Consider the following 23,983-nt stretch of genomic DNA (forward strand, 5'->3'; position numbering starts at 1 on the left):
GTGGAAAACTACAATATGTAGTACACACAAGACTTGATATTGCATTAGCAGTTGGTATGGTGGCAATATTCTTTGTTGATCACAAAGAAAATCATATAATGGAAATAAATAGAATCATGAGATATCTAAAAGGTACTAAAGATTATGGTTTGTGGTATAAGAAAGGAGACAACTTTGAGTTGAAAGCATTCACTGATGTTGATTGGGTAGGAAGTGTTGATGATAGGAAGAACACTAGTGGTGGAGCATTCTTTCTTGGGAAGAGGCTAGTGTCTTGGACAAGAAAGAAGCATAATTGTATCTCTTAGTTTATAACAGAAGTAGAATATGTTGCAATAGTAATCAATTGTTCCAATATTGTTTGGTTCAAACAACTGTTGTCAGGCATGAAGATTGAGATCAAGAATCTAATGGTTATCTTATATGATAACACCAATGCAATTAACATGTCCAAAAATCCAATGATGCATACCAAGACAAAACACATTGCTATAAAATACCATTTCTTGAGAGAATTGGTCCAAAGATAAGGAGGTTAGATTAGAATATGTTAATACAAAAGAACAAATTGTAGACATAATCACCAAGCCATTGCCCAAGGATGCATTTTTGTACCTTAGAGGTAAGTTAGGGGTCATTCCCCTATCTAAAGCTCACTAAATAAATTTTAGTGATGCATCAACCAAGCATTTTGAAGATCAGTCAAGTTGATGTAGTAATGTCAGAGTAGATTGCATATGAATTGTACATCAGGTACATGGAAACTATATTGATTGTTGTCTTTGGCATAAGATGTCAAAGAGGGAGAGTTTGCTATCATATAACAGAGAAACTTTGAGTGTGATATCAAAGAGGGAGAGTTTGCTACCAGAAGGAGAAATTGCAGTCAATGTAGTTAGAAAAATCAGAGATTGATGTCTAAGGGAGTTTGCATTAATAGAGAAAGTTCTCATGGATGAGAATCATAATGAAACTAAGGATATTATCCTTACTTCTTCTATTGCTCTAAAATTTCTATGTATCATTACATGTTGTGTTGCCATCAATTCCAAAGAGGAAGATTGTTGGATACAATCATTCAATTATATGTTGTCTTTGATGTTACACAAATATAAAGTATATTGGCAATAAATAGAATCATGAGATATCTAAAAGGTACTGAAGATTATTGTTTGTGGTATAAGAAAGGAGACAACTTTGAGTTGAAAGCATTAATTGATGTTGATTGGGTAGGAAGTGTTGATGACAGGAACACTAGTGGTGGAGCATTTTTTCTTGGAAAGTGACTAGTGCCTTGGACAAGCAAGAAGCATAATTGTATCTCTTAGTCTACAATAGAAGCAAAATATGTTGCAGTAGCATTCAATTGTTCCAATATTGTTTGGTTCAAACAACTATTGTCAGGCATGAAGATTGAGATCAAGGATCTAGTGGTTATTTTCTACGATAACACCAATGCAATTAACATATCCAAAAATCTAGTGATGCATACCAAGACAAAATACATTGCTATAAAATATCATTTCTTGAGAGAATGGGTTCAAGATAAGGAGATTAGATTAGAATATGTCAATACAAAAGAACAAATTGTAGATATATTCACCAAGCCATTGCCTGAGGATGTGTTTTTGTATCTTAGAGGTAAGCTATGGGTCATTCCCCTATTTGGAGCTCACTAAATAAATTTTAGTGATGCATCAACCAAGCATTTTGAAGATCAATCAAGTTGATGCAATATTGTCAAAGCAGATTGCATATGAATCTATACATTAGGTACATGGAAACTATATTGATTATTGTCTTTGGCATAAGATGTCAAAGAGGGAGAGTTTTCTATAATATATTAGACAAATTTTGAGTATGATAGCAAAGAGGGAGAGTTTTTTGCTAGAAGGAGAAATTGCAGTCAATGCAATCAGAGAAATCAGAGATCAATGTCTTGGGGAATTCACATTAATAGAGGAAGTTCTCATGGATGAGAATCATAATGAAACCAAGGATATTATCCTTACTTCTTTTATTGCTCTAAAATTTCTATGTATCATTACATGTTTTGTTGCCATCAATGCCAAAGAGGAAGATTGTTGGATACAATCATTCAATTGTATGTTGTTTTTGATGTTACACAAATATCAAGTATATGTTGAGAAATCAATGTATGTCGAGCTCACTTGGGAGTCAAAGGAAGTTCCAGTGTATGACAAGCATTCTAGTATTAACCAAATTTAGAGCTAGTGTCTACCAAGCTCACTCAGGCATCAAAGGAAAGTCTGCATGGAACCAGTGTTAACCGAGCTCACTCGGTTACCAAAGGGAGTTTGCAGGAAGATAGTGTTTACTGAGTTCACTTGATTACCAAAGAAAAGTTGGCATGAAACAAGTGTTAATCGAGATCACTTGGTTACCAAATGAAGTCTACAAGAAAGTATTACCTGAGTTAGTATTGACTGAGTTAGGTCAGCTAACAAAGGATTTTCTTGAGACAACATATTTCGTTTGATAAATTTATTTTTTAAGTCTAGCTGACTTAAGGGGTGAATATTGATTGTTTAAAGTTGTATTCAAGCTGACTTGACAAAGTAAATGATATAAGTATAAGGTCAAGTTGTGGGATTGAATAAGAAAGCAAGGAAGATAAGAAGATGAATAAAGGAAGCAAACTTGAAGGATAACAAAATATCCTAAGTTGACCGAGCTACAAAGATTAATCTAATCAAGTATTCAAGCCAAAACTGAGATATGAAATCAGCAAAGATAGTTGCATCAAAAATCAAGTCATATCATTGTTACTCTCTAACAGTTGTAACAGTGAATCAAATATCTTAAACTATTTTGTAAATCCTCTAACAAGGTGACATTTCTAGATTGAAGTGTCTAAAGACATCTAATAAGGCCACTCCTAACAAGGTGATATAAATCCTCTAATAGTGTCACACCTAATAGTGTATTTTGTAACCTTTAATAGGGTTGGCTCCTTACGGGGCTCACTTCAAAAGAGTGAAAAATAGTAACTATTTGCAATTGGTGGTTTTCCCAAATTAGGTTTCCACATTAAATATTGGTGTCTCTTGTGTTCATGGTATTTTCTTTATATTTTTGAAACTAAGTTAATTATGGTTAACCAGACTAAACATCTATAGAAGTAATTATTTTAGTGTTTGCCAAGTGACAATAATTCTTAGTGTTAACCGAGTGTTCCTTTGCTAAACGAATTACAACAATATTTCAGTTTTAGCAGAGTTTAGTTTTGTGTTGTATTGACATCTTAAGGCATCTTGGATTTATTTTTTTAGTAATTGATTCACCCCTCCCCTCTTGGTTACTCCTCTCATATTTCCAACAAATACTATTATGATTGTCCTTACCAAAACATTTATTGTATCGGTCTACTGTCCCTTTTTGCTACACTTAATCATGTTGGTCTTTTGATCTTCAATAACTCTAGATTTCAACAAGTGGCCATGTGAATCATGTAGTTTTTCCATCAATTACAACATGCATGTCATAACGCAACATCTCTTTCCAACATTTCTTATCACTATGTTTATCTTCACATGAGCACCTTTATAGTATGTTTTATCCCTCTCATTCTCTCTTTTAGAAGGGAGTTATGTTCCAATAGATTTTTCTCCCTTCTCTATTTATGTGAAATTTTATTTGTACATGAGTGCCTTATTAGGCCATATTGTTAGAACTCATCATTTATACAATTAGCTTACTTTCGAAGTTAGTATGAAAATGTGTTTTACTTAACTACTTTTCTTTGGGTCTACTTAGGTGTGTGAGGCCTTACCTCGACCCATCATAACATAGATATTATATTTTCATTTTGTTACTTAGGACTAGATATCTCAACATATATATTTTGATACTTGATAAACAATAAATTTTGCTACTTATCTGATGATACTTACCTTGTGATCTTTCATTATGGTATGTATTAGGACTTAATTGGCTTAGTCGATGAATTAATGGATATTTATTCAGTATTTCACTATTATGATAAAAATGGAATTATGATGTGATTCAAATGCTCGATGTGATTTTGTTAAGGAAGTTAGAAATGTATAGTTTTTGAAGGCTAATAATTAAATGTTATATGAAAATTATAGAAATAGGGAGTTATATATGAAATGCATTATATGCGAATTGAAGGGTAATGAAATTATCATGTATATTTATTTTCATATATATATATATATATATATATATATATATATATATATATATATATATATATATATAGGACTATTGATGCTTGAGTTTAGTGTGCAGGAAAGGAACCATGGAAACATAATTGGGAAATAAGGTACAACCACATGTTAGAATGATACTGCCAAGGTGAATCTTTAAAAAATTTGTAAACCTCATTGTGAAGTGTTTATTTTGTAAATGTGAGATGTATGTGTGTAATATGTATTTCATGTGTAGATTATGAACGTGTCATGTGTGATGTATAGTGAATTTTGTGTATGTCACTTGACACTTGTCCTCGTTATGTGAGAATGACATATTTTTTGATGATGGATCATGTGGCCACCTTATCCCTAGTTAAATACCTTAATTGAGAAATTTGACGTATTGTCTTAAATTAGTAAAGAGAAAAAGGTTATCACTATAGGAAATTTGAAACTTGAACATACCTAGCATTATGAGGGCCATAAAGTAGCTCTAAAGTAAATTGTGATAAAAATAAAACCTACCCATGTTAATACTTTAAGTTGGAGGGCTAATAATGACCAATAGGGTGCCTAGAAGACCTAGGAGACCCCAAAAAGAATGCATTTTTTATTGAATCCAAAAATGAGAGTGATATATAGAGGCTTGGCCAACATAGAAACTCACTTGGCCACTCTCTATCTTTAGAGACAACTAGGGTTTGGAGGAAGAGGATAAGGATCTTTACTACAACTTTTCATTTGCCAATGCTTGGAGTGAGGTTGGTATCCACGATCCATGGTGTTCTTCTTTTTCATGTAGAGTTGATATGGTATTCTTCATTTCATGGTAGATTTGGTGTATTGTAGATGTGGTTTGTGAAAAAGATATTTTTGTTTGAGTGTCGCATGTGAGAAGTTTATGTGATTTATTCCTTGGATCTTTTTTTGTTTCATGTTGTGTGTTTGTGTAATAGGTGTGAAGCATCACTCACCCTTGGGAGGGAAGAGATGCTTGGGTGAAGGGGTTAGTTGGGCTCACTCATGTAGTTGAGGAACTCTCCCATGTGTGGAGGTGGTTTTTATGTGTTCAATGGAATATGGATTCTTGTTTACTTGCATTTTGGGAGGTACAAGGAGGTGTGTGAAAAGGGAAGTCATTGGATGCCTTGAAAGGGCATGTTGATAATGAGATTATGTGCATATTTGTGAATCATAGTTTGGAAATCCTCCTCATGGAGAGAGCCCACCTTCACCCTATAACTTGATTCAATTATTGAATCTTTGTGCAAGCCTTGGGTTGGGTTGTCTTGTAATGTATTGTGTAGTGTTTTGTTTATTGTTGTGGTTATGCATGCTATGTGAGATTGAAGGTGTGCAACTATGGTGTGCCCTGTTTCCCCAAGCTTGGTGGGTGGCCTCCTTGAGGCCTAGGTTGGGAGGTGAGCCTCCATGATTCTGGATTTGTCCATTGTTTGCAGGTATTTTCTTGGAGTCTTGGACATTTGGAAGTTGAGAAGTCTTACCTTGCATAGAAGAAGAGAACACTATTGACATTTGTATTGCAATGGAGGACAACTCCATTTGTTGTATGTGAATTTATTTGTGTTGTAAGAATGATGTTATTGATTTCATACATATGCCAATAGAGAGATTGTGAATGATCTTGCTTGTAAAGATTCTTCCATTGTGTATCTTGATATGATGATTCCACCACCCCATTACTTGCTTGATGTTGTGTTGAATGCAATCTTGAGAGGAACATGAAGGAAAAATTTCATTGTTTGATGTTGCCTTATCATTTCTTGATAATTAGAATGTATTAAAGAAAAGAAATTTGTATTATGATATACATTGGAAGAATGAATAGGATATTATCATTTTGTTATTCTTAACTCCTCAAATTCGTAAGAATAATTTAGTTGCATTAGTGTTCAGTATTGATTTCGAATTAGTTATAAAATATGAAATTGATAGCTAATAGATTTGTAGATAGTTTAAATTATGAAATTTGATGTCAATAATGTATATTGAATATTGGATGTTCGTGAAATTATAATCAAAGGATTTTGTTTAAGTTCCATGTTAGTGTATCTTGCAAGTAGAATTTTTTTAGAAATATGATAGTTATTTTACATTATATTTGCTTATTGGAATAAAAATTATAATGCATAATGCAAAGTTAAATATCATCAACTCAAAATTGAACAATCTTAGAGTATACATGAAAAGAACTAGACAAATAAGTTAAGCCCCAAAAAAAAGGGAGACCTATAGATGCATATTCTTTCTGGAAAATGTATGAGTAAAATCTAATAAGACCCTTGCTATTTTAGTCAAATAAAGAAAAAGGCCTTGAATAATATAATATTATTTGATATGTTATAGGTAAGAAATAATATATTTTCTAAAATCACCTCATTATTATGATGTCAATTCCATAAAAAAAAAAAAATTGCATACTTGCAAGTGGGGGGAAAAAGGACAACACCCCTCCTCCTCCACTTAGCGGCCTTACCTCCTTGTTGGGGGGGGGGGGGAGGGGTGTGGTCATTTATTGTATGAGAGGCACCACAAGAGGTACGCCACCCCTCCCCTCTCCTTTTTTTGCCTACCACTCATCTTCCTAGGCACTAAATGGATGGAGGGACCCATAAAGATGGGAACACATATATGTAGATTTGATTTACTATCTACTTCCAAACACAATTCACCTAGAGGGGGACCTACATATGGAAGTGGGAAGGGAGTGGTTGGCCTTGGAATACGTTCCATGGCAGCCCTATTTCTAATCAAAACATGGTGACGAGACTACCCTCTTTAAGCGCTTGGGGAAATAGATTAAAAATTTGGAACTTGCATTTATTGGGGAAAGTAGATTAAAAATGTGGAACTTAGCATTTGTTGGGGAAGATTAAATGGGTACATGATTCCTGATTGTAGGGATTTGTAATTGGGTGAGAATAGAGTATTTAAGTCAGATTTAGTATGTCTATTAATTAAGCATGGGTAGAAATTAAGAATGAGTAGTAGAAAGTTTTAAAAGGGGTAGTTAGAATATTATGTTAAGGGGGGGGGGAGGGGACAATCTAATTGTAGTCTATATTTAAAAGGTTAAAGGATATTAGGATTCCTATAATTATAGGAAATTTATGTTTTTTTAAACGTAATATGCAATTTTTTTTAAGATTAAGATTAGATAAAAAGATATTAATAAAGGAAGGTAACTTAAGGGTTGATTTAATTAATTAAGTATAGGTCGATAGGGAATGTATTTTAAAGTAAGAAATTTATAGGACTTAAAATGAACGTTCAAGCAATTATGAAGGTTAGCCTTGATGGAATCCAAATGTTATGTCTTGGGGGTGACATGACATAGTGAACTTTTAACAAATAATATAGTTTATTTTTTTATTTTTTTTAGAGTTTAAAAAGTTAATAAATGGCTTAATCAAACTTGAATAGTGGTGAGTAATGCAATTAAAGATTACCATTTTCATCCAATAAACATAATCACTAATTGATTTTAATAAACTAACTCTCCATATTTATAGAAAATTAACTAATAATAATTAAATTTAAAGATATACTCGCTTTGATTCTCCCTATTCATAACAAATGACTAGCAATGATCATCTGATTTAAATATACACATTTAAGATAATCATTAAACATCTTCACGTCACTATACCCTAGAACCATAGACTTGGAAATTGAATTTTCACATGCAATGCGAAGTGTTTGAACCAGGAGTATAGGAGATGGAGGGTTAATATCCAAAATAACATTTTAACTATCTCGATAGATAACCTAGTAACCCATCATAGGAAACTTGAATTTAGATTTTGAGTGAAATGATCATCATTCCACCAACTGACTTTAACATTCTCAACTTTAAGTATAGATTATGTTTCTTACCTTTAGATTTCTCTCTTGATATATAAAAAAAAAATTAGTTGTGTTTTTGCCTTGTGGAATTTTGGGCATGACAAGGTGAATCCTATTCACACTATGGTTAAGCTCACTTATAGACTTGTGATAATTTCTCTCCACTTAATAGGAGGCTAGAGATATTGTTGTCTCTCCTTATGCATTTTCACCAAGTTTCCCAACACTTGTCCATAGAGTGCTATGCTTGTTGTGTGCTTGGATGGGTAGTCAGAGTTGGATTTTTACCTTCTCATCTCTACTTGATTGTCTTTATATACATGAAACCTTATTGTACATCTTGAGTGATCATGTGACATTTCTTATATTACATATGATTTGTGGAGAGTTTCTTTTGCAAGGGATCTTGCATATTATTGAGTGATCACGTGACATCTCTCTCTCTCTCTCTCTCTCTCTCTCTCTCTCTCTCTCTCTCTCTCTCTCTCTCTCTCTCTCTCTCTCTCTCTCTCTCTCTCTCTCTCTCTCTCTCTCTATCTATCTATCTATCTCTCTCTCTCTCTCTCCCTCCCTCCCTCCCTCCCTCCCCTAAATGACTTATGTACAATGAAAATGAACACAAATAGCATACCATTTTCCCCCCACTTATAATTTCTAAGATTCTTCGATGTTCCTATTCAAGACCAAGGTGTGATTGGCAACATTTATTTTATTATTACAAAACATATGCAATCCTTTTATTAAAAAATCTTTGACAAAATCATTTACCCAACTTTATGCAACTAAATAATGAAGTGTTTGTCTACCTCTAAAGCTACATAATAAAGTGAAGCAATAGTCACCATAATAATAATTATGCCATCAACCCTAAGTCAAGTCCATACTATAATGTTTAACTATATATATATATATATATATATATATATATATATATATATATATATATATATATATATATATATATATATATATATATATATATATATATATATATATATATATATATATATATATATATATATATATATATTTAAGTATGTGTATTAATATTCTTCTCTTTTTCTCTTGTGTAATGTTTGGAAACTATAAGAACCATGTCCTACTCAATTTTTCCACATCATCTAATTGTAAAAAATGCGGAAGAGAACCAATCAAAACGTTTCATAAAATTCAAACTAATTAACCATTAATAAGTAGTTTAATAACATAACATAAACATTATGACGCTAATAAGAAGATTCACATCTATACATTATTTCAATCATGTTCAGAAATTACATCAAGATGGTGATGATACTTCATCATATGGTACAACTAAACTACCCCAGACCTAATTGCTAGTCCAACATACATCACTTGCAGTAATTAATCATTTACATCAGTTTTTCCAAAATTTACATTTTTATCATATACAATTTACATAGTTCAGTTCATCTCAAGAATGAAACAATACGCTGAGCATTAAGGTAACCTTTCCTATTGTGTTCTTCAATGTAACTTGTCTCCAAAGCCGTAGGACGTTGTCCATCGCTATCTGAGATGGGAGTGTGGTCCAGGCACTTTAACCTTGCCAACCACAGAGTGAAAAACTCCCCTAGGATTCTTCATGACACAAAGAATTCCCCGACCCTAGCACGAGAAGCCTAGCTTCCCGGAACAAGATGGATTAGATGGATCTAGTGCTACCGTGAAACACACTACATTGCAACCATGTGCCTAGTAGCCTAATCACAGAATGTAATAGGGAATTAAATAAACTACACATCTACACATATGTAGTAAAACCAAATAAGCATAGCCACATACACCAATATGCATTATTTGGAAAATCAAATGGCTTGGCCAAGCACTTATAAAGCCAGATTTAACGGTACAAGAAACAAGAACAACATGTATCCATTCTAAAAAACTGGCAGATAGAAGAAACTAAACGTGAAGTATCCATCTATCTTTCCCATAATTGCTACATTGCACCCAACCATGAAGAAAATTACATGTTTATATGTTGTTTACAACAAGAGGATTGAACTAAGGCTATTTCAAGACTAATAAATCAAGACATATTGCATGTGTTCATTTTCTCCTTATGATATAGTCATTCATAGTGTTGCAGAAAGAATACTCTTGCAACTAGAAACACATAAAATGTCTACCATTCTATTCTTATGGTTCAACCAATCCTTAATGCTGAGAGAATGCTCTTGCAACTAAAAAAGAAAACATAAAATGTATATCCATTATGTTATTATGGTTCTATCAATTATAGATTATTGGAATGACTACTTTTGCACTTAAATGTTGATTGCACACTTTTGTAATCAATTAAAACACATATAGTTGTGTTAGTCTCCTATAGTACAATCAACTACAAGAATGTTGAAATGCATACAAACAAAATAAACTCAATTGTCTCTAACAGTTCAATTTGACATTTTGTTGTAAAGATTAAATGAAAGAAAAGTATCCACAATTAATCTTCAAAATATACTAAAACTCTAGCAATAGTAACTTCTAACTATTCTCAATATTACACCTAATGTTGTTATCAATTTGTTAAGGGTTTTGTTGGTTCTTAGGTATTACAACCTTGATAGTACTCTATGATTATATGTCACACTTCATCTAGAGAAACAATGAGTAATGTTTTCCTTTCATGTTACTACACACACAATTTAGCTCAATGTTTGATTTCTCACCCTAATCAGCATACAAAATTGATCTAGGTTAAGGTGTTCTGGCAGATTGATCTCACAAATTTATTATGTGTCTTCTCATTGTTGGTAGCTATTCAAGATAAATATTGGAATACCTTTATTGGTTTCATTTTCAAGTCTTTAGCTCGATTTCAATGCATAGCAAGATCCTATAGATAAGGAGAATATGAATCATAGTTCCTAAAATTTTGCTATTAATTCCAATAGAATGGCATGGTGGACAAACCTATGGCTCTCTCTTGCTCATTAAAAATGAAGTCATTTGTCAACGTTGGAGCCTAGGCCTCTATATGAATAGAGCAAGTTTGGCTAGAAGTTTTATTGACTGATGTTGATGACAAATATGGTTCAACATGACATCTTTTCCCTAACATATATCTATCATAGCATTACCGAGGGTTTATAGTTTCTTAACAATTGTTGAAGATTTATGGTAGTTCTCAAGAAAACTAAACTAGTTTGAAGAAATCTCATTGTGCCACAAACAAATATTACACTACATTTTGGAAATAGAAAAGAGAAGGGAGTAATAGGATATCAACAAGCATCATTCCACTCAATGTCCATATCTAATTCTTAATCAATTCAATGATAATTTTTGAAAACAGAGGATAAAAATAAAGAAAAAAAAAACCTAGTAATCTTGCTATGATGCTTTCTCTCCTTCTTGCCTCTGAGTTTTCTTTATGTCATAACTACTTCCTTTAGTTTGTTGTCATTGTTCTCTTCAAAACCCTCAGCCCCTCTTTTAAAACAATAATCCCCCAACAAAAATAATAACTAACCAAAAATTCTCTTTTGTTTTCCCCGCCTGATGACCTCCACTATTGATTTATTTACAAAATCATTTTTGTTTCATTGTGGAAGTTTGAAAAACAATAACATTTAGTAAACACACATATTTGTATATAGGTAAAAGAATATTGTATTTCTAAATTCCTTTTAATCAATTTAGAACTATAGTTACATGTTAAAATCAAACAGTAAAACTCTTCCATTAGCATATTAATATATATACACATTCTATTTATCATCTTTTAAATATATAATCTATAAATCAAATGAAACACCTAATTCATTTTGATCTTTCAAGGTTAGCTCTAGAAATGTAACAAACAACATCATGAAATTCTACATGATGTGTGTGGGTGGTAGCATGACATCTGACACTTCCCCTTCTGAGAGGCTAGCCCTCTCTACCTCAACCATGCTCTCATCGTGACGATCCCTACATCCACTCTAACACTCGCAACCAAAAATGAGTCAATGTCCATAAAAATTAATATATCATATCTTTAATTATATCATCATTAAGAAGTAAAAACATTAGCATAATCACATTATTAAATCATGACATTTAAAGCACTTCAATGACATCATCATCATAATGTAATATCTCATTTATTTCCATAAAATAACTGATTTAATTTTGATATAATTCTAAGATGTTAACTTTTATTAATATTAAACCATCTTTGACCAAGTCAGCATTTGGCTATTCACCACATAAGAAAGAAAAAAAAAGACTCTAGGGCAAGATGTAACATCCTTCTCCACTAGGAAAAGGCATTGTCCCAATGGCTTTCACAACAAAATTTAGTATACATATACCAAAACTGTTATCCAACTGAAATAAATAGCTATACAAAGAGATGGGGAAAAGATTTTTGTAAATCCTTCACATCTTCCCAAATAGTACTATCCATGCCTAATTGGTCCCATTAGACCTTATACTAGAGAACATCTATGTCTTGTACCCTGAGGATACATTGCTCAATGATTTGGGTGAGCTAAATTGCCATCACCCTTGGATCTTGTACTTGCAATGCATGCCAGTCAAGAACATGAGACATCATAGGATGATAGTTTTTACGCAAAGACACATGGAAGACATTATGAATTTGGGCTAAAGCAGGTGGTAGAGCAAGCTGATAAGAAACTAGGTTGATAACTTCTAAGACCTCAAACGAGCCAACAAATCTTGGAGCAAGCTTTGAACTCTTGTTGAATGAGATTGAACTCTTTTACGGCCTAACCCTTGAAAACACTTTATCCCTAGTTTGGAACTGGTGGAAAGTGTGTTTCTTATTTGCATAACTCTTTTGTCGATCTATTGCCTCGTTCAACCAACTATGGATTAAGATCACCTATTCTTCCATCTCTCTTAGCATCTTAGGACCCATAGTAACCCTGTCCTCAACCCTATCCTAGTTGATAGGAGTCTGACATTTCCATCCATAAAGAGCCTCAAATGGAGCCATAACCAAAGACGAATGATAGGAAAACTCCACCAATGGAAGATACTCTTCCTATTTGTACTATTGATCCATGTAGTACATGTGTAAAAAATCTTTTAGCACCTGATTCACTTGCTCTGTTTGTCCATCAGTCTCAAGGTGGCATGCTATATTGAAATTCAGACCTGTACCCAAAGCGGAGTTTAAGGTTGTCCAAAACCTTGAAGTCATTTAGGTGTCTGTATCTAAAATAATGGTCTCTGGAATACCGTGCAGTTGAAAAATCTCCTGAACAAACTTTCTTGCTAACATTGGAGATCCATCCTTTAGACTACCAGGAATGAAATGGGCAACTTTGGTTAACTTGTTGACTATGGCCAAGATGACATCATGCCTATGTTGAGTCATGGGTAAACCTTGTACAAAATCCATGCTGATAACCTACCATTTATACTATGGAATCTCATGGTGGTACAGAAGACTTGCTAAATGGGCATGCTCAATCTTGACATGCTAACATTCCAAACACTGGGCTACATATTCTGTCACATCCCACTTGAGTCCTGACCAAAAGTATAAAGGCCTCAAATCAACCATCACTTTGTTTACCCTTAGGTGCCCTAAAAATGGAGTGCAATGCATCTCCTCAAGTACAACTTTCCGCAACCCTTCATGGTTGGGAACATAAGTCCTATTCTAGTATTTAAGTACACCATCTTCATCAAAAGAATAATCATCAAACTATGAGTCAAAAGCATCAGTATCCAAGACTAACTTCACCCATTCATAATGGACATATCCAGAAAGGTACCGAAGGATATACTCTCTCATATGAGTTTGAGATAAAGAGATAGCAGCAATATGTCTCCTACGACTAAGTGCATGAACCACTCTATTTTCTATTCCTTTAATATATTCTATGCCAAAATCATATTCACTAAGAAATTCGAGCCACCAACTCTATCGGGCATTCAAATTAGGTTGAGTGAAAATGTACCTCAACTCCATATGATTAGTCTTGAGCTTAAATGGCTTCCCCAATAAGTAATGCCGCTAGATCTGCAAGGTATGCACTATCACAGCTAACTCTAAATCATGAGGAGCATAATTTACTTCATGCAATTTGAGTTTCCTAGACTTGTAGGCAACAACCTTACAGTCCTACATCAACACAACCCCAAGCCCATCTTCAAAAGCCTCTGTGGTAATAACAAAATATCCATTTGGGTTTGGTTTAATCAATATAGGAGTTGTAGTAAGATTTTTCTTAAGTAATTGGAAGGATTTCTCACACGCTTCTATCCACACAAATCTTTTTCCCTTGGGCTGAAGAGATGTAATTGGTGCTGCTATGTGGGAAAATCCCTCAACAAATTTCTTGTAATATCCAACAAGACCCATTAAACTCCTAACTTTTCTTTCATTCTACGGAGTTGGCCATTCAAGGATGGCTTTGATCTTTGCGGGGTCCACTGCTATGCCTTTTGCTAATAAAATGTGTCCCAAGTAGTGGATCTCCATCTGATAAAAAGAGTACTTAGCAAGTTTTCCATATAGTTTCCTGTCTCTCAGATGCTATAATATTATGCACAAATGTCATTCGTGCTTTTCTAAATTCTTAGAGTATATTAGTATATCATTTATGAATATCTCCACAAATTTATCAAGACAATCTCTAAAAAAAATGTTCATCAGGTTCATGAAAGTGGCAGGTGTGTTTGTCAGTCCAAAAGGTAAGACTACAAACTCATAATGGCCATATCTTGTTCTGAATGTTGTCTTAGATATGTCTTCCTCTCAAATCTAAGGTTGATGATATCTGAATCACAAATCAATTTTAGAGAATACAGTTGCTCCCTTCATTTGATCGAAAAGTTCATCAATCCTTGGGAGAGGGCATCGATTCTTTATGGTCACCTTGTTCAACATGCAGTAATCAATGCACAACTTCAAGGTACCATCCTTCTTCTTGAAAAATATTACAAGAGCTCCCCATGTTGATTCATTGGGACAAATGAACCCTTTTTCCAAGAGTTCCTTTAGCTGAGCATTCAACTCATACATTTCTATAGAAGTCATACGATAGCGAACCTTTGATTGAGGTTTTGCTCCTGGTACAAGATATATGGAGAAATTAAAGTCCCTCTTAGGGGGTAGTTCAAGAAAATCATTTGGAAACACATCTCTAAATTCCTGTAAAATAGGATGATCCTCCAATCAAGGTGGAGTCTCTTCCAGACTCTTAACATGGGCAACATATAACTGACATCCTTTCCTCTTGGCTTTCTTCAACTACATTGCTGAAATGTGCCTCAACTCCAAAAGTCGTTTGACACCATTTAGTGTCACTGAATACCCTATGTCATCAAGACATTTGATCACCTTATCTTTATAGTGTACGAAAGCCTTATGCTCACTTAACCAGTTGATGCCTAGGATGACATCACATGAGCCTAAAGGTTCCACATAAAAGTTGACCTATGTTCGAAAGCTAGGGAGTTCCAACTCACTACAAAATAAGCATTCCTCTACCTTGCATTCAACCTTGTTACCATACTTTATAGTCCAAGGTTTAGCCATAAGACCAGCCCTAATAGGTATCTTGGCTACTATCTTAGGATCTACAAAACATTTAGTAGCACCACTATATATAAGGATAGAAACAGGGTAACCAAAAAGTGTACCAGTCATCTGTATAGGAGTGGCCTGATAATCTACCTATCTATGATCAACTCCAGCATGGGGAGGTAACCTAGGAAGAATTCTTGTAGCTTTTTGGCAAATGATGGTTACCTTAGTTGTACTGCGACAAGAAAACAACAAACTTCTAAAAACTAGTCTAAGGGAACATGAATGTTACACAGTATCATGAACGATTTTGTCATTTGGTGAAGTATGTTCCTCAGTTTCAACATAATGAGCTATTTAGAACTCAGAAGTTTGTAATGGGCTTGGGACCAGAGATCTATAGTGAGGTCGAGATGCATGAGCCTGAAACTATGGACTTTGCACTACATAAGAACCACGTCTTACTCAACTTTGCCACATCATCTAATTGTAGAAAATGCGGAAGAGAACCAATCAAAACATTTCAAAAAATTCAAACTAATTAACTATTAACAAGTAGTTTAATAACATAACATAAGCATTATGATGCCAATAAGAAGATTCACATCTATACATTACTTGAAGCATGTTCATAAATTACATCAAGATGGTGATGATAATTCATCATATGGTACAACTGAACTACACTAGACCTAATTGCTGGTCCAACATACATCACTTGTAGTAATTAATCATTTACATCAGTTTTTCCAGAATTTACGTTGTTGTCATATACAATTTACATAGTTCAGTTCATCTCAAGGATGAAACAATACATTGAGCATTAAGGTAACCTTTCTAGTTGTGTTCTTCAGGATAACTATTTCCAAAGCCATAGGATGTTGTCCATCACTATTTGAGGCGAGAGTGTAGCCTAGGTGCTTTAACCTCGCCAACCACAGAGTGAAAAACTACCCTAGGATTCTTCCTGACACAAAGAATTCCCCGACCTTGGCACGAGAAGCCTAGCTTCCTAGAACAAGATGGATAAGATGGATCCAGTGTTTCTGTGAAACACACTACATTGCAACCATTTGCCTAGTAGCCTAATCACGAAATGTAGCAGGGAATAGAATAAACTACACATCTACACATATGTAGTAAAACCAAATAAGCATAGCCACATAAACACATATGCATTATCTGAAAAATCAAATGGCTTGGCCAAGCACTTATAAAGCCAGATTTAATGGTAGAAGAAACAAAAAACATGTATCCATTCTACAAAACTGGCAGATAGAAGAAACTAAATGTGAAGTATCCATCTATCTTTCCCATAATTGCTACATTGGACCCAACCATGAAGGAAATTACATGTTTATATGTTGTTTACAACAAGAGGATTGAACTAAGGCTATTTCAAGACTAATAAATCAAGACATATTGCATGTGTTCATTTTCTCCTTATGATACAATCATTCACAGTATTGCACAAAGAATACTCTTGCAACTATAAACACATAAAATGTCTACCATTCTATTCTTATGGTTTAGGCAATCCTTAATGCTGAGAGAATGCTCTTGCAACTAAAAAAGAAAACATAAAATGTATATCCAATCTATTATTATGGTTTTATCAATTATAGATTGCTGGAATGACTACTTTTGCACTTAAATACTGATTGCACACTTTTGTAATCAACTAAAACACATATAGTTGTGTTAATCTCCTACAACATAATCAACTACATCAATGCTGAAATGCATACAAACAAAACAAACTCAATAGTCTTTAACAATTCAATTTAAGATTTTGTTGTAGAGATTAAATGGAAGAAAAGTATCCACAATTAATCTTCTAAATATACTGAAACTCTAGTAACAATAACTTCTAACTATTCTCAGTATTACACCTAACGTTGTCATCAATTTGCTAAGGGTTTTGCTAGTTCCTAGATATTACAACCTTGATAGTACTCTATGATTATATGTCACACTTCATCTAGGGAAACAATGAATAATGTTTTCCTTTCATGTTGCAACACACACAGTTCAACTCAACGTTTGATTTCTCACCCCAATCAGCATACGAAATTGATCTAGGTTAAAGTGTTCTGGCAGATTGATCTCACTAATTTATTGTGTGTCTTCTCATTGTTGGTAGCTATTTAAGGTAAAGATTGGAACAACTTAATTAGTTTCATTTGAAGTCTTTAGCCCAATTTCAATGCACAACAAATTCCTACTGCTAAGGAAAATATGAATCGCAGTTCCTGAAATTTTGCTATTAATTCCAATAGAATGGAATGGTGGACAAACCTACAACTCTCTCTTGCTCCATTAAAAATGAAGTCATTTGTCAATGTTGGAGCCTAGGCCTTTGTATGAACAGAGCAAGTCCAACTGGAAGTTTTATTGATTGATGTTGATGACAAATATGGTTCAACATGACATCTTTTCCCTAACATAGCTATTACAACATTACCGAGGATTTATAGTTTCATAACAATTGTTGAAGATTTACGATAGTTCTTAAGAAAATCGAACTAGTTTCAAGAAATCTCATTGTGCCACAAACATATATTACACTACCTTTTGGAAATAGAAAAGAGAAGGGAGTAATAGGATATCAACAAGCATCATTCCACTCAATGTCCATATCTGATTCTTAATCTATCCAATGATAAGTTATGAAAATAGAGGATAAAAACAAAGAAAAAAACTTGGTAATCTTGCTGTGATGCCTTCTCTCCTTCTTGCCTCTGATGTTTTCTTTATGCCGTAACTGCTTCCTTCAGTCTGTCGCCACTGTTCTCTTCAAAACTCTCAGCCCCTCTTTTAAAACAATAATCCCCCAACAAAAACAATAACTGACCTAAAATTTCTTTTGTTTTCCCTACTCGATGACCTCCACTATTGATTTATTTACAAAATCATTTTTGTTTCGTTGTGGAAGTTTGAAAAACAATAATGTTTAGTAAACACACATATCTATATATAGGTAAAAGAAAATTGTATTTCTAAATTCCTTTTAATCAATTTAGAACTGTATTTATATGTTAAAATCAAACATTAAAACTCTTCCGTTAGCATATTAATATATATACACGTTCTATCTATCATCTTTTAAATATATCATCAATAAATCAAATGAAACATCTAATTCATTTCAATCTTTCAAGGTTAGCTCTAGATATGTAACAAACAACAACATGAAATTCTACGTGATGTGTGTGGGTGGCAGCACGACATCCGACACTTCCCCTTCTGAGAGGCTAGCCCTCTCTACCTCAACCATACTCTTGTCGTGATGATTCTTGCATCCACTCAAACACTCGCAACAAAAAACGAGTCAATATCTATAAAAATCAATATATCACATATTTAATTATATCATCATTAAGAAGTAAAAATATTAGCATAATCACATTATTAAATCACGACATTTAAAGCACTTCAATGACATCATCATCATAACATAATATCTCATATATTTCCATAAAATAACTCATTTAATTTTGGTATAATTTTAAGATGTTAACTTTTATTAAGATTGAACCATCTTTGACCAAGTCAACATTTGACTATTTGCCACAAAACCAAGAAAAGAAAAAGACTCAGGACAAAACGTGACAGAAACAAAATATTCAATCTCAAAAAGAGTAAATAAAATGAGGAGACATTTTATATCATATACCAAACATAACCAAATATATCCAAATATTTATTTAAATTCACATTCCATGTAATTGTAATTTGTACATATTGTTTTTTCAAATTATTAATCTGTATATGCCAACTTTATCCACATCACCCATTTTTAATATTAATCAATTTAATCTATTAAATATTCTATTTAAGAATCCAGTGCACACAACCCATCCACTCAGACTGGCACCATGACTGTTTTTGTTGTAAGGATCACTGCTTTACAAGTTATCCATTTCAATCCAAGGAGGATTCCACACACATTTCTCTGTGCATTGCCGCGTCCGCCACTTTCATGGAAATTGAAGCTTACGTAAACTGACGCCCCAAGTATCTTAATGATCATATTTTCCCTTTTGGATTTATAAATCTTCAAAATGTCACTGCTTGCTCGACGCATAAATCCACATGCGCCCAATTCCCCGTTTTCATCAATTCTACACCCAACCCACATACTTATATAATTTATGCTGCCTGCGCCACTATCATTCAAGCTTACGTAAATTGACGCGACAAGTCTCATAATCTATTCATTTATCCTCCCTATCTTTGTTTGCAGCTTTAAGAGGCCTCTGTCAATTAGGCACAAATTTACGCTTAGCTCACCGAGTTTCAGCCTAGTTTACACCCAACCCACATCTCTAATCGACCCACATTTCATTTGGGCGCTTTCAGATTTTTCAATGGACAATGTCTGCTTACAACCCAGATGCACGGAGCACGAGGACTGGAACCGTCTGAATCCAGACATAACAGAGTTTGTTCTGTCTTGCCTCCCCATATCGTCCATAGTCAGTTGCTGCACGGTCTGCAAGCAATGGTACGCAATTGCAACTGAACCTTCCTTTGGTGCACGCCTTAGAGACCATAAAAAGCCCTGGTTTTATCTTTACGGGCAGAACAACATATTCTTGAAGAACAACCAGGCCTTTGGCTTTGATCCAGAAGCCCATAAGTGGATCCGCTTGCCTGTAGCTTCATTTCCAGAATCATGCGCGGGGGATTCCTTGGCAGGTGCAGGAGGGTTTTTGTTTGCTACAACTGGGTCGGATTGTTCTCGACTCTGTTATGCGCCTGTATTTTCGGACTCATGGAAGGAAACTGCTCCTATGAGATTCTCGCGCCGGCAGCCGCTGGTTGGAGTCTTCAGTGTAAAGAAAAACTACGGCTTCATTGTGGTGGGCGGGTCACGTTTTGTGGGTGGCCTGGTGGATATAGAGGATAGACTTGCCGTTGAGATTTATGATTCGGGCACTGATGAATGGGAGATCTGTGCTCCTTTGCCGGCAGAATTTAGGTCAGGAAATTCGTCACAGTGGCTGACTTCTGCGCTATTGAATGGTAAATTCTATGTGTTTGGAATTTATTCTGGTTTTATGTCAGCCTTTGATTTGAACCTTAGGTCATGGGACGGGGTTAGGGTTTTGAAACCAGCAGGTATTTTGTTTTCGTTTCTCATCCCATGCCAGGGTAGGCTGATCCTAGCTGGCCTGAAGAACACTGCTGATGGCCCGGGGTTTGATCTGTGGAGAATTGAGGAAGAAACAATGGGGCTCTGTGAAGTTGGTTCCATGCCCAAGGAACTCTTGTATTCTTTGTTTGACAATGATGAAGAGGACAAGTTTGCAAGTTTGAAGTGTGTGGGACTGGGGAGTTTGATCTATGTTTTCAATGAGGATCACCATAAGATGTATCCAGCTTGTGTTTGTGAGGTTTCAGAAAGATTGGTGTGTAGGTGGATGAAAATTCCACCTCTGCCTGTGCCTGTGAGTAGGTTCCACAGGGTTATTAGCTTCTGTTCTACAGCTGCAGTGGATAGCATCCTTTGTCGAAAGGTAGGTGTATCTAATAAAGGAATTTTCTAATTACTCAATATTTTGTGGAATCAGGTCTTCCTATTTTGTTTTGGGTGTTGTAGAAAAACAAGAAATGTTGGATGTGATATTGTTGTTACTTTCTTTACGCGAGGAATTATTGTATCTTAAATTGTTGTGGCTTAGACGTTTCTTCTGCTGCCGTACATAATAGACCTCGGGTCTAAATGATTGTTTAGATCTCTAGATTTCAACCGCTCAGTTTATTTTGCCTTTGGGTACCAACCGATAATGAAGTATGGGTGCACATTTGTTGTGGCGTAACTGTACTCAATGTTGTGGGGTAATGAAGCACTGCGCTTAAAATTGTCGTTGGCTAAAAGTGGTTTTGGTGGAGAGCTTGGTTTTTCTTTTGAACTGCTTCTGGCCATTGTATAATTGAGATGCTGACAAAGGTTACTTATTGTATACAACCTCCTAGACTATAATAAATTTTCATTGAATTGTAAAGATCACAATCTTGCTTGAGTCCTGTTTGATGATTATAAATGCCAACCCTGGACCAATGGACAGAGCTTCTGTAGATGTCCTCGCAAGTTATTCATAAATTTTAGGAGCTCTTTGCAATGAATCAGTCTCATGGACATCATATTATAAGTTTCATTAAATATAGTATGGATGCAAACCCACTGCGGGCACACTGCACCTAGTTTTCCTGTTCAGGTGATTCCATGAAAGTTCTGAAACAGGAATACTGGAAAGTTTAGAATTGCAACTATAATTATATCTGGCGGCAGATTTTGAGCTGTATGGGGAAGGAGGGGCTGGACTTTTGCTGATTTGATTCCAATTATATAGGAATTATATTTGATCAATGACAGCTTTTCAATGATCATTTGATTATGAATTTCTCTCACTGAATTGTGGGAATAAATTGAACATGGGTTCAAAGAGTAGAAGTTTCATTATTCATGCGACAAATGTGCTGCATTCTACTGATATATTTTTGCAATGTTATCTGGGAAAATTACCCTAGCCTTCATCCCCGGAATCATTGCCAATGCATTCACTAATTAGAAATGCAATTTGGAAAATGAAAGCATTGCTATGTGGCAATAAAATCTCTTGAGCAGATGAAGCATACCTTTGACTTCCTCCCTTTAGCGGCAGCTGCCTTTCATTCAAAACAGGAAATGCTCCTCATTCAATGAAGTTTTATGTTTAGCATTTCCAGAATTTATCACCTTTCATAGGATCATCTTGGGATTTAAAAATGGGAGCTTTTATTCTCTACAGGGAAACTGCCTCTGAAATTGTAAAATGTTGCTTTTGGCTTTATGCATCATGCGTGCTTATAGAACAGATGATGTCTTCAGCTTTCATGCTGTGTGTCTTGGAAGCAATAAGAGCCTTTAAGTGTATAGATGTCATTGTTGCAAGATGAAGTATGAAAGCCCCCAATCGGCATCAATATGGTCTTTGATCATATATTTTAACATTTTCAGTTTTGAAAGCCTAGTGTGACTGTTTCTACATGCATATTTGCAGATCTAATTCCAATTGGTTATCACTTTCATTTTATTGGGAATTTTTTTAACTGCTAGTACAGCAGTGGTACACAAAAGTAAATATATATTTCAGTCTACTTGATTCATATAATAGAAGTTTCTTGAAAAATAACCTACATACAAATATGTTAATCAAATAATCTTAATAATGTGCTCACATTTTTTTCAGAAAAATAAAACCACAGAGTTGCTGAAGGCATTTATCATCTAAAGCGATCCATACAAGTATAATTACGGAAAAAGGATTGAATCTTTACTCTTTGTGTTTCTCTCAACAATTTTACTTTGGTTGGCTCTTTAATTTTTGCTCAATCTTCCTTGAATTCCTCTGTAACAGTCGTCTGGGCACTGTATATTGTAGTAGCTTCCATCCTCCCCATCTTCCAACCAGCATGTGTGCTCTCACTTGTTTTGGAAGAATCTTCTCAATTTTTGCGAATAGATTCATCTTCCTGCCCCATCTCCACCCTGTGGGTCCAATATTGCACTGTGGGTCCAATATACAAGATATTGTTGCAAGTAAATAGCTGAAGCCATCTCTACTTACTCTCATTATGCCACAGCCACAGGGACACCTCAACTCCAAAAAAATTGTCCCCCATACAGTGACATTTCCGAGATTTCGGGACTTTGAAAGCCATCTCCTCACAGCACCACCATCTCTACCATCTCTACCACCTCTGCCAGGAGGTCGCTTGGTATATGGTACATGCTAGTGTATGCTGATTGCAAACATTAAATTTGTAAGCTTGTTTGCCTTTCATGGTGCACTTGCAGAGATGTTATATTGCAGATTTCATTTCACCTGAATTTATATATCAGTGCCCACTCCCCATGATCATCACACCGCCATCGCTACATGGTTCCCGAGATTTGGCCCTTGGAAATTCCATGGAACTATTTAAGAGGTGCTAAATTTGTGGTAATTCATTCAGTCAATAAAGCTCTAATTTGTGCGGTCTTGTTTCTGTCAGTCAATCCCTTATCAACAGCATGATTAGTGGGGTCTACTTCTCTATGTTTTATATGCAACGAAACATTTGAATGTAATGTGGTTTTTTCATTTATATACAACAAATTATTTGAAGCAAAATAGTTTTCGATCTGTTTACCTTTGGTTCTATTCTTTGTTGGTATCCTGTCATTGGTAAGTAGGAGATATTTCACACAGCAAGTCAAATTGATATTGCTATCAGGATTCAATTGTGTAGTTTTGTTTTTGAACTAGATTCATTGACCCATATTTCATGAGTAGTGGTTCACATGAACCCATCTCTCATGAGAATGAATGGAACATTTATTAAGTTAAATTAGTGCTAAGTGTTCCATTCATTCTCATTAGAGATGGGT

The 23,983-nt window shown here is 34.6% G+C and overlaps 1 protein-coding gene across 1 annotated transcript; it reads left to right on the forward strand.

Annotated features, from left to right (window-relative positions):
• The first annotated feature begins 19,422 nt into the window (after positions 1-19,422).
• LOC149577599 (Galactose oxidase/kelch repeat superfamily protein) lies at positions 19,423-21,583 on the forward strand. Its single transcript, XM_089824618.1, has one exon. The coding sequence runs from the start codon at positions 19,935-19,937 to the stop codon at positions 21,114-21,116; it is 1,182 nt and encodes a 393-aa protein (XP_089680744.1). The 5' UTR covers positions 19,423-19,934; the 3' UTR covers positions 21,117-21,583.
• Positions 21,584-23,983: the final 2,400 nt, after the last annotated feature.

This window comes from Cupressus sempervirens, chromosome 1 (genome assembly GCF_028749045.1).
Source record: "Cupressus sempervirens isolate cs-2001-9-10 chromosome 1, ASM2874904v1, whole genome shotgun sequence".
NCBI classification, from domain to species: domain Eukaryota; kingdom Viridiplantae; phylum Streptophyta; class Pinopsida; order Cupressales; family Cupressaceae; genus Cupressus; species Cupressus sempervirens.

What these genes read in the sequence shown, in the direction of transcription:
- LOC149577599 (XM_089824618.1), top strand. Translation starts at nt 19,935, where the DNA reads ATGGACAATGTCTGCTTACAACCCAGATGCACGGAGCACGAGGACTGG.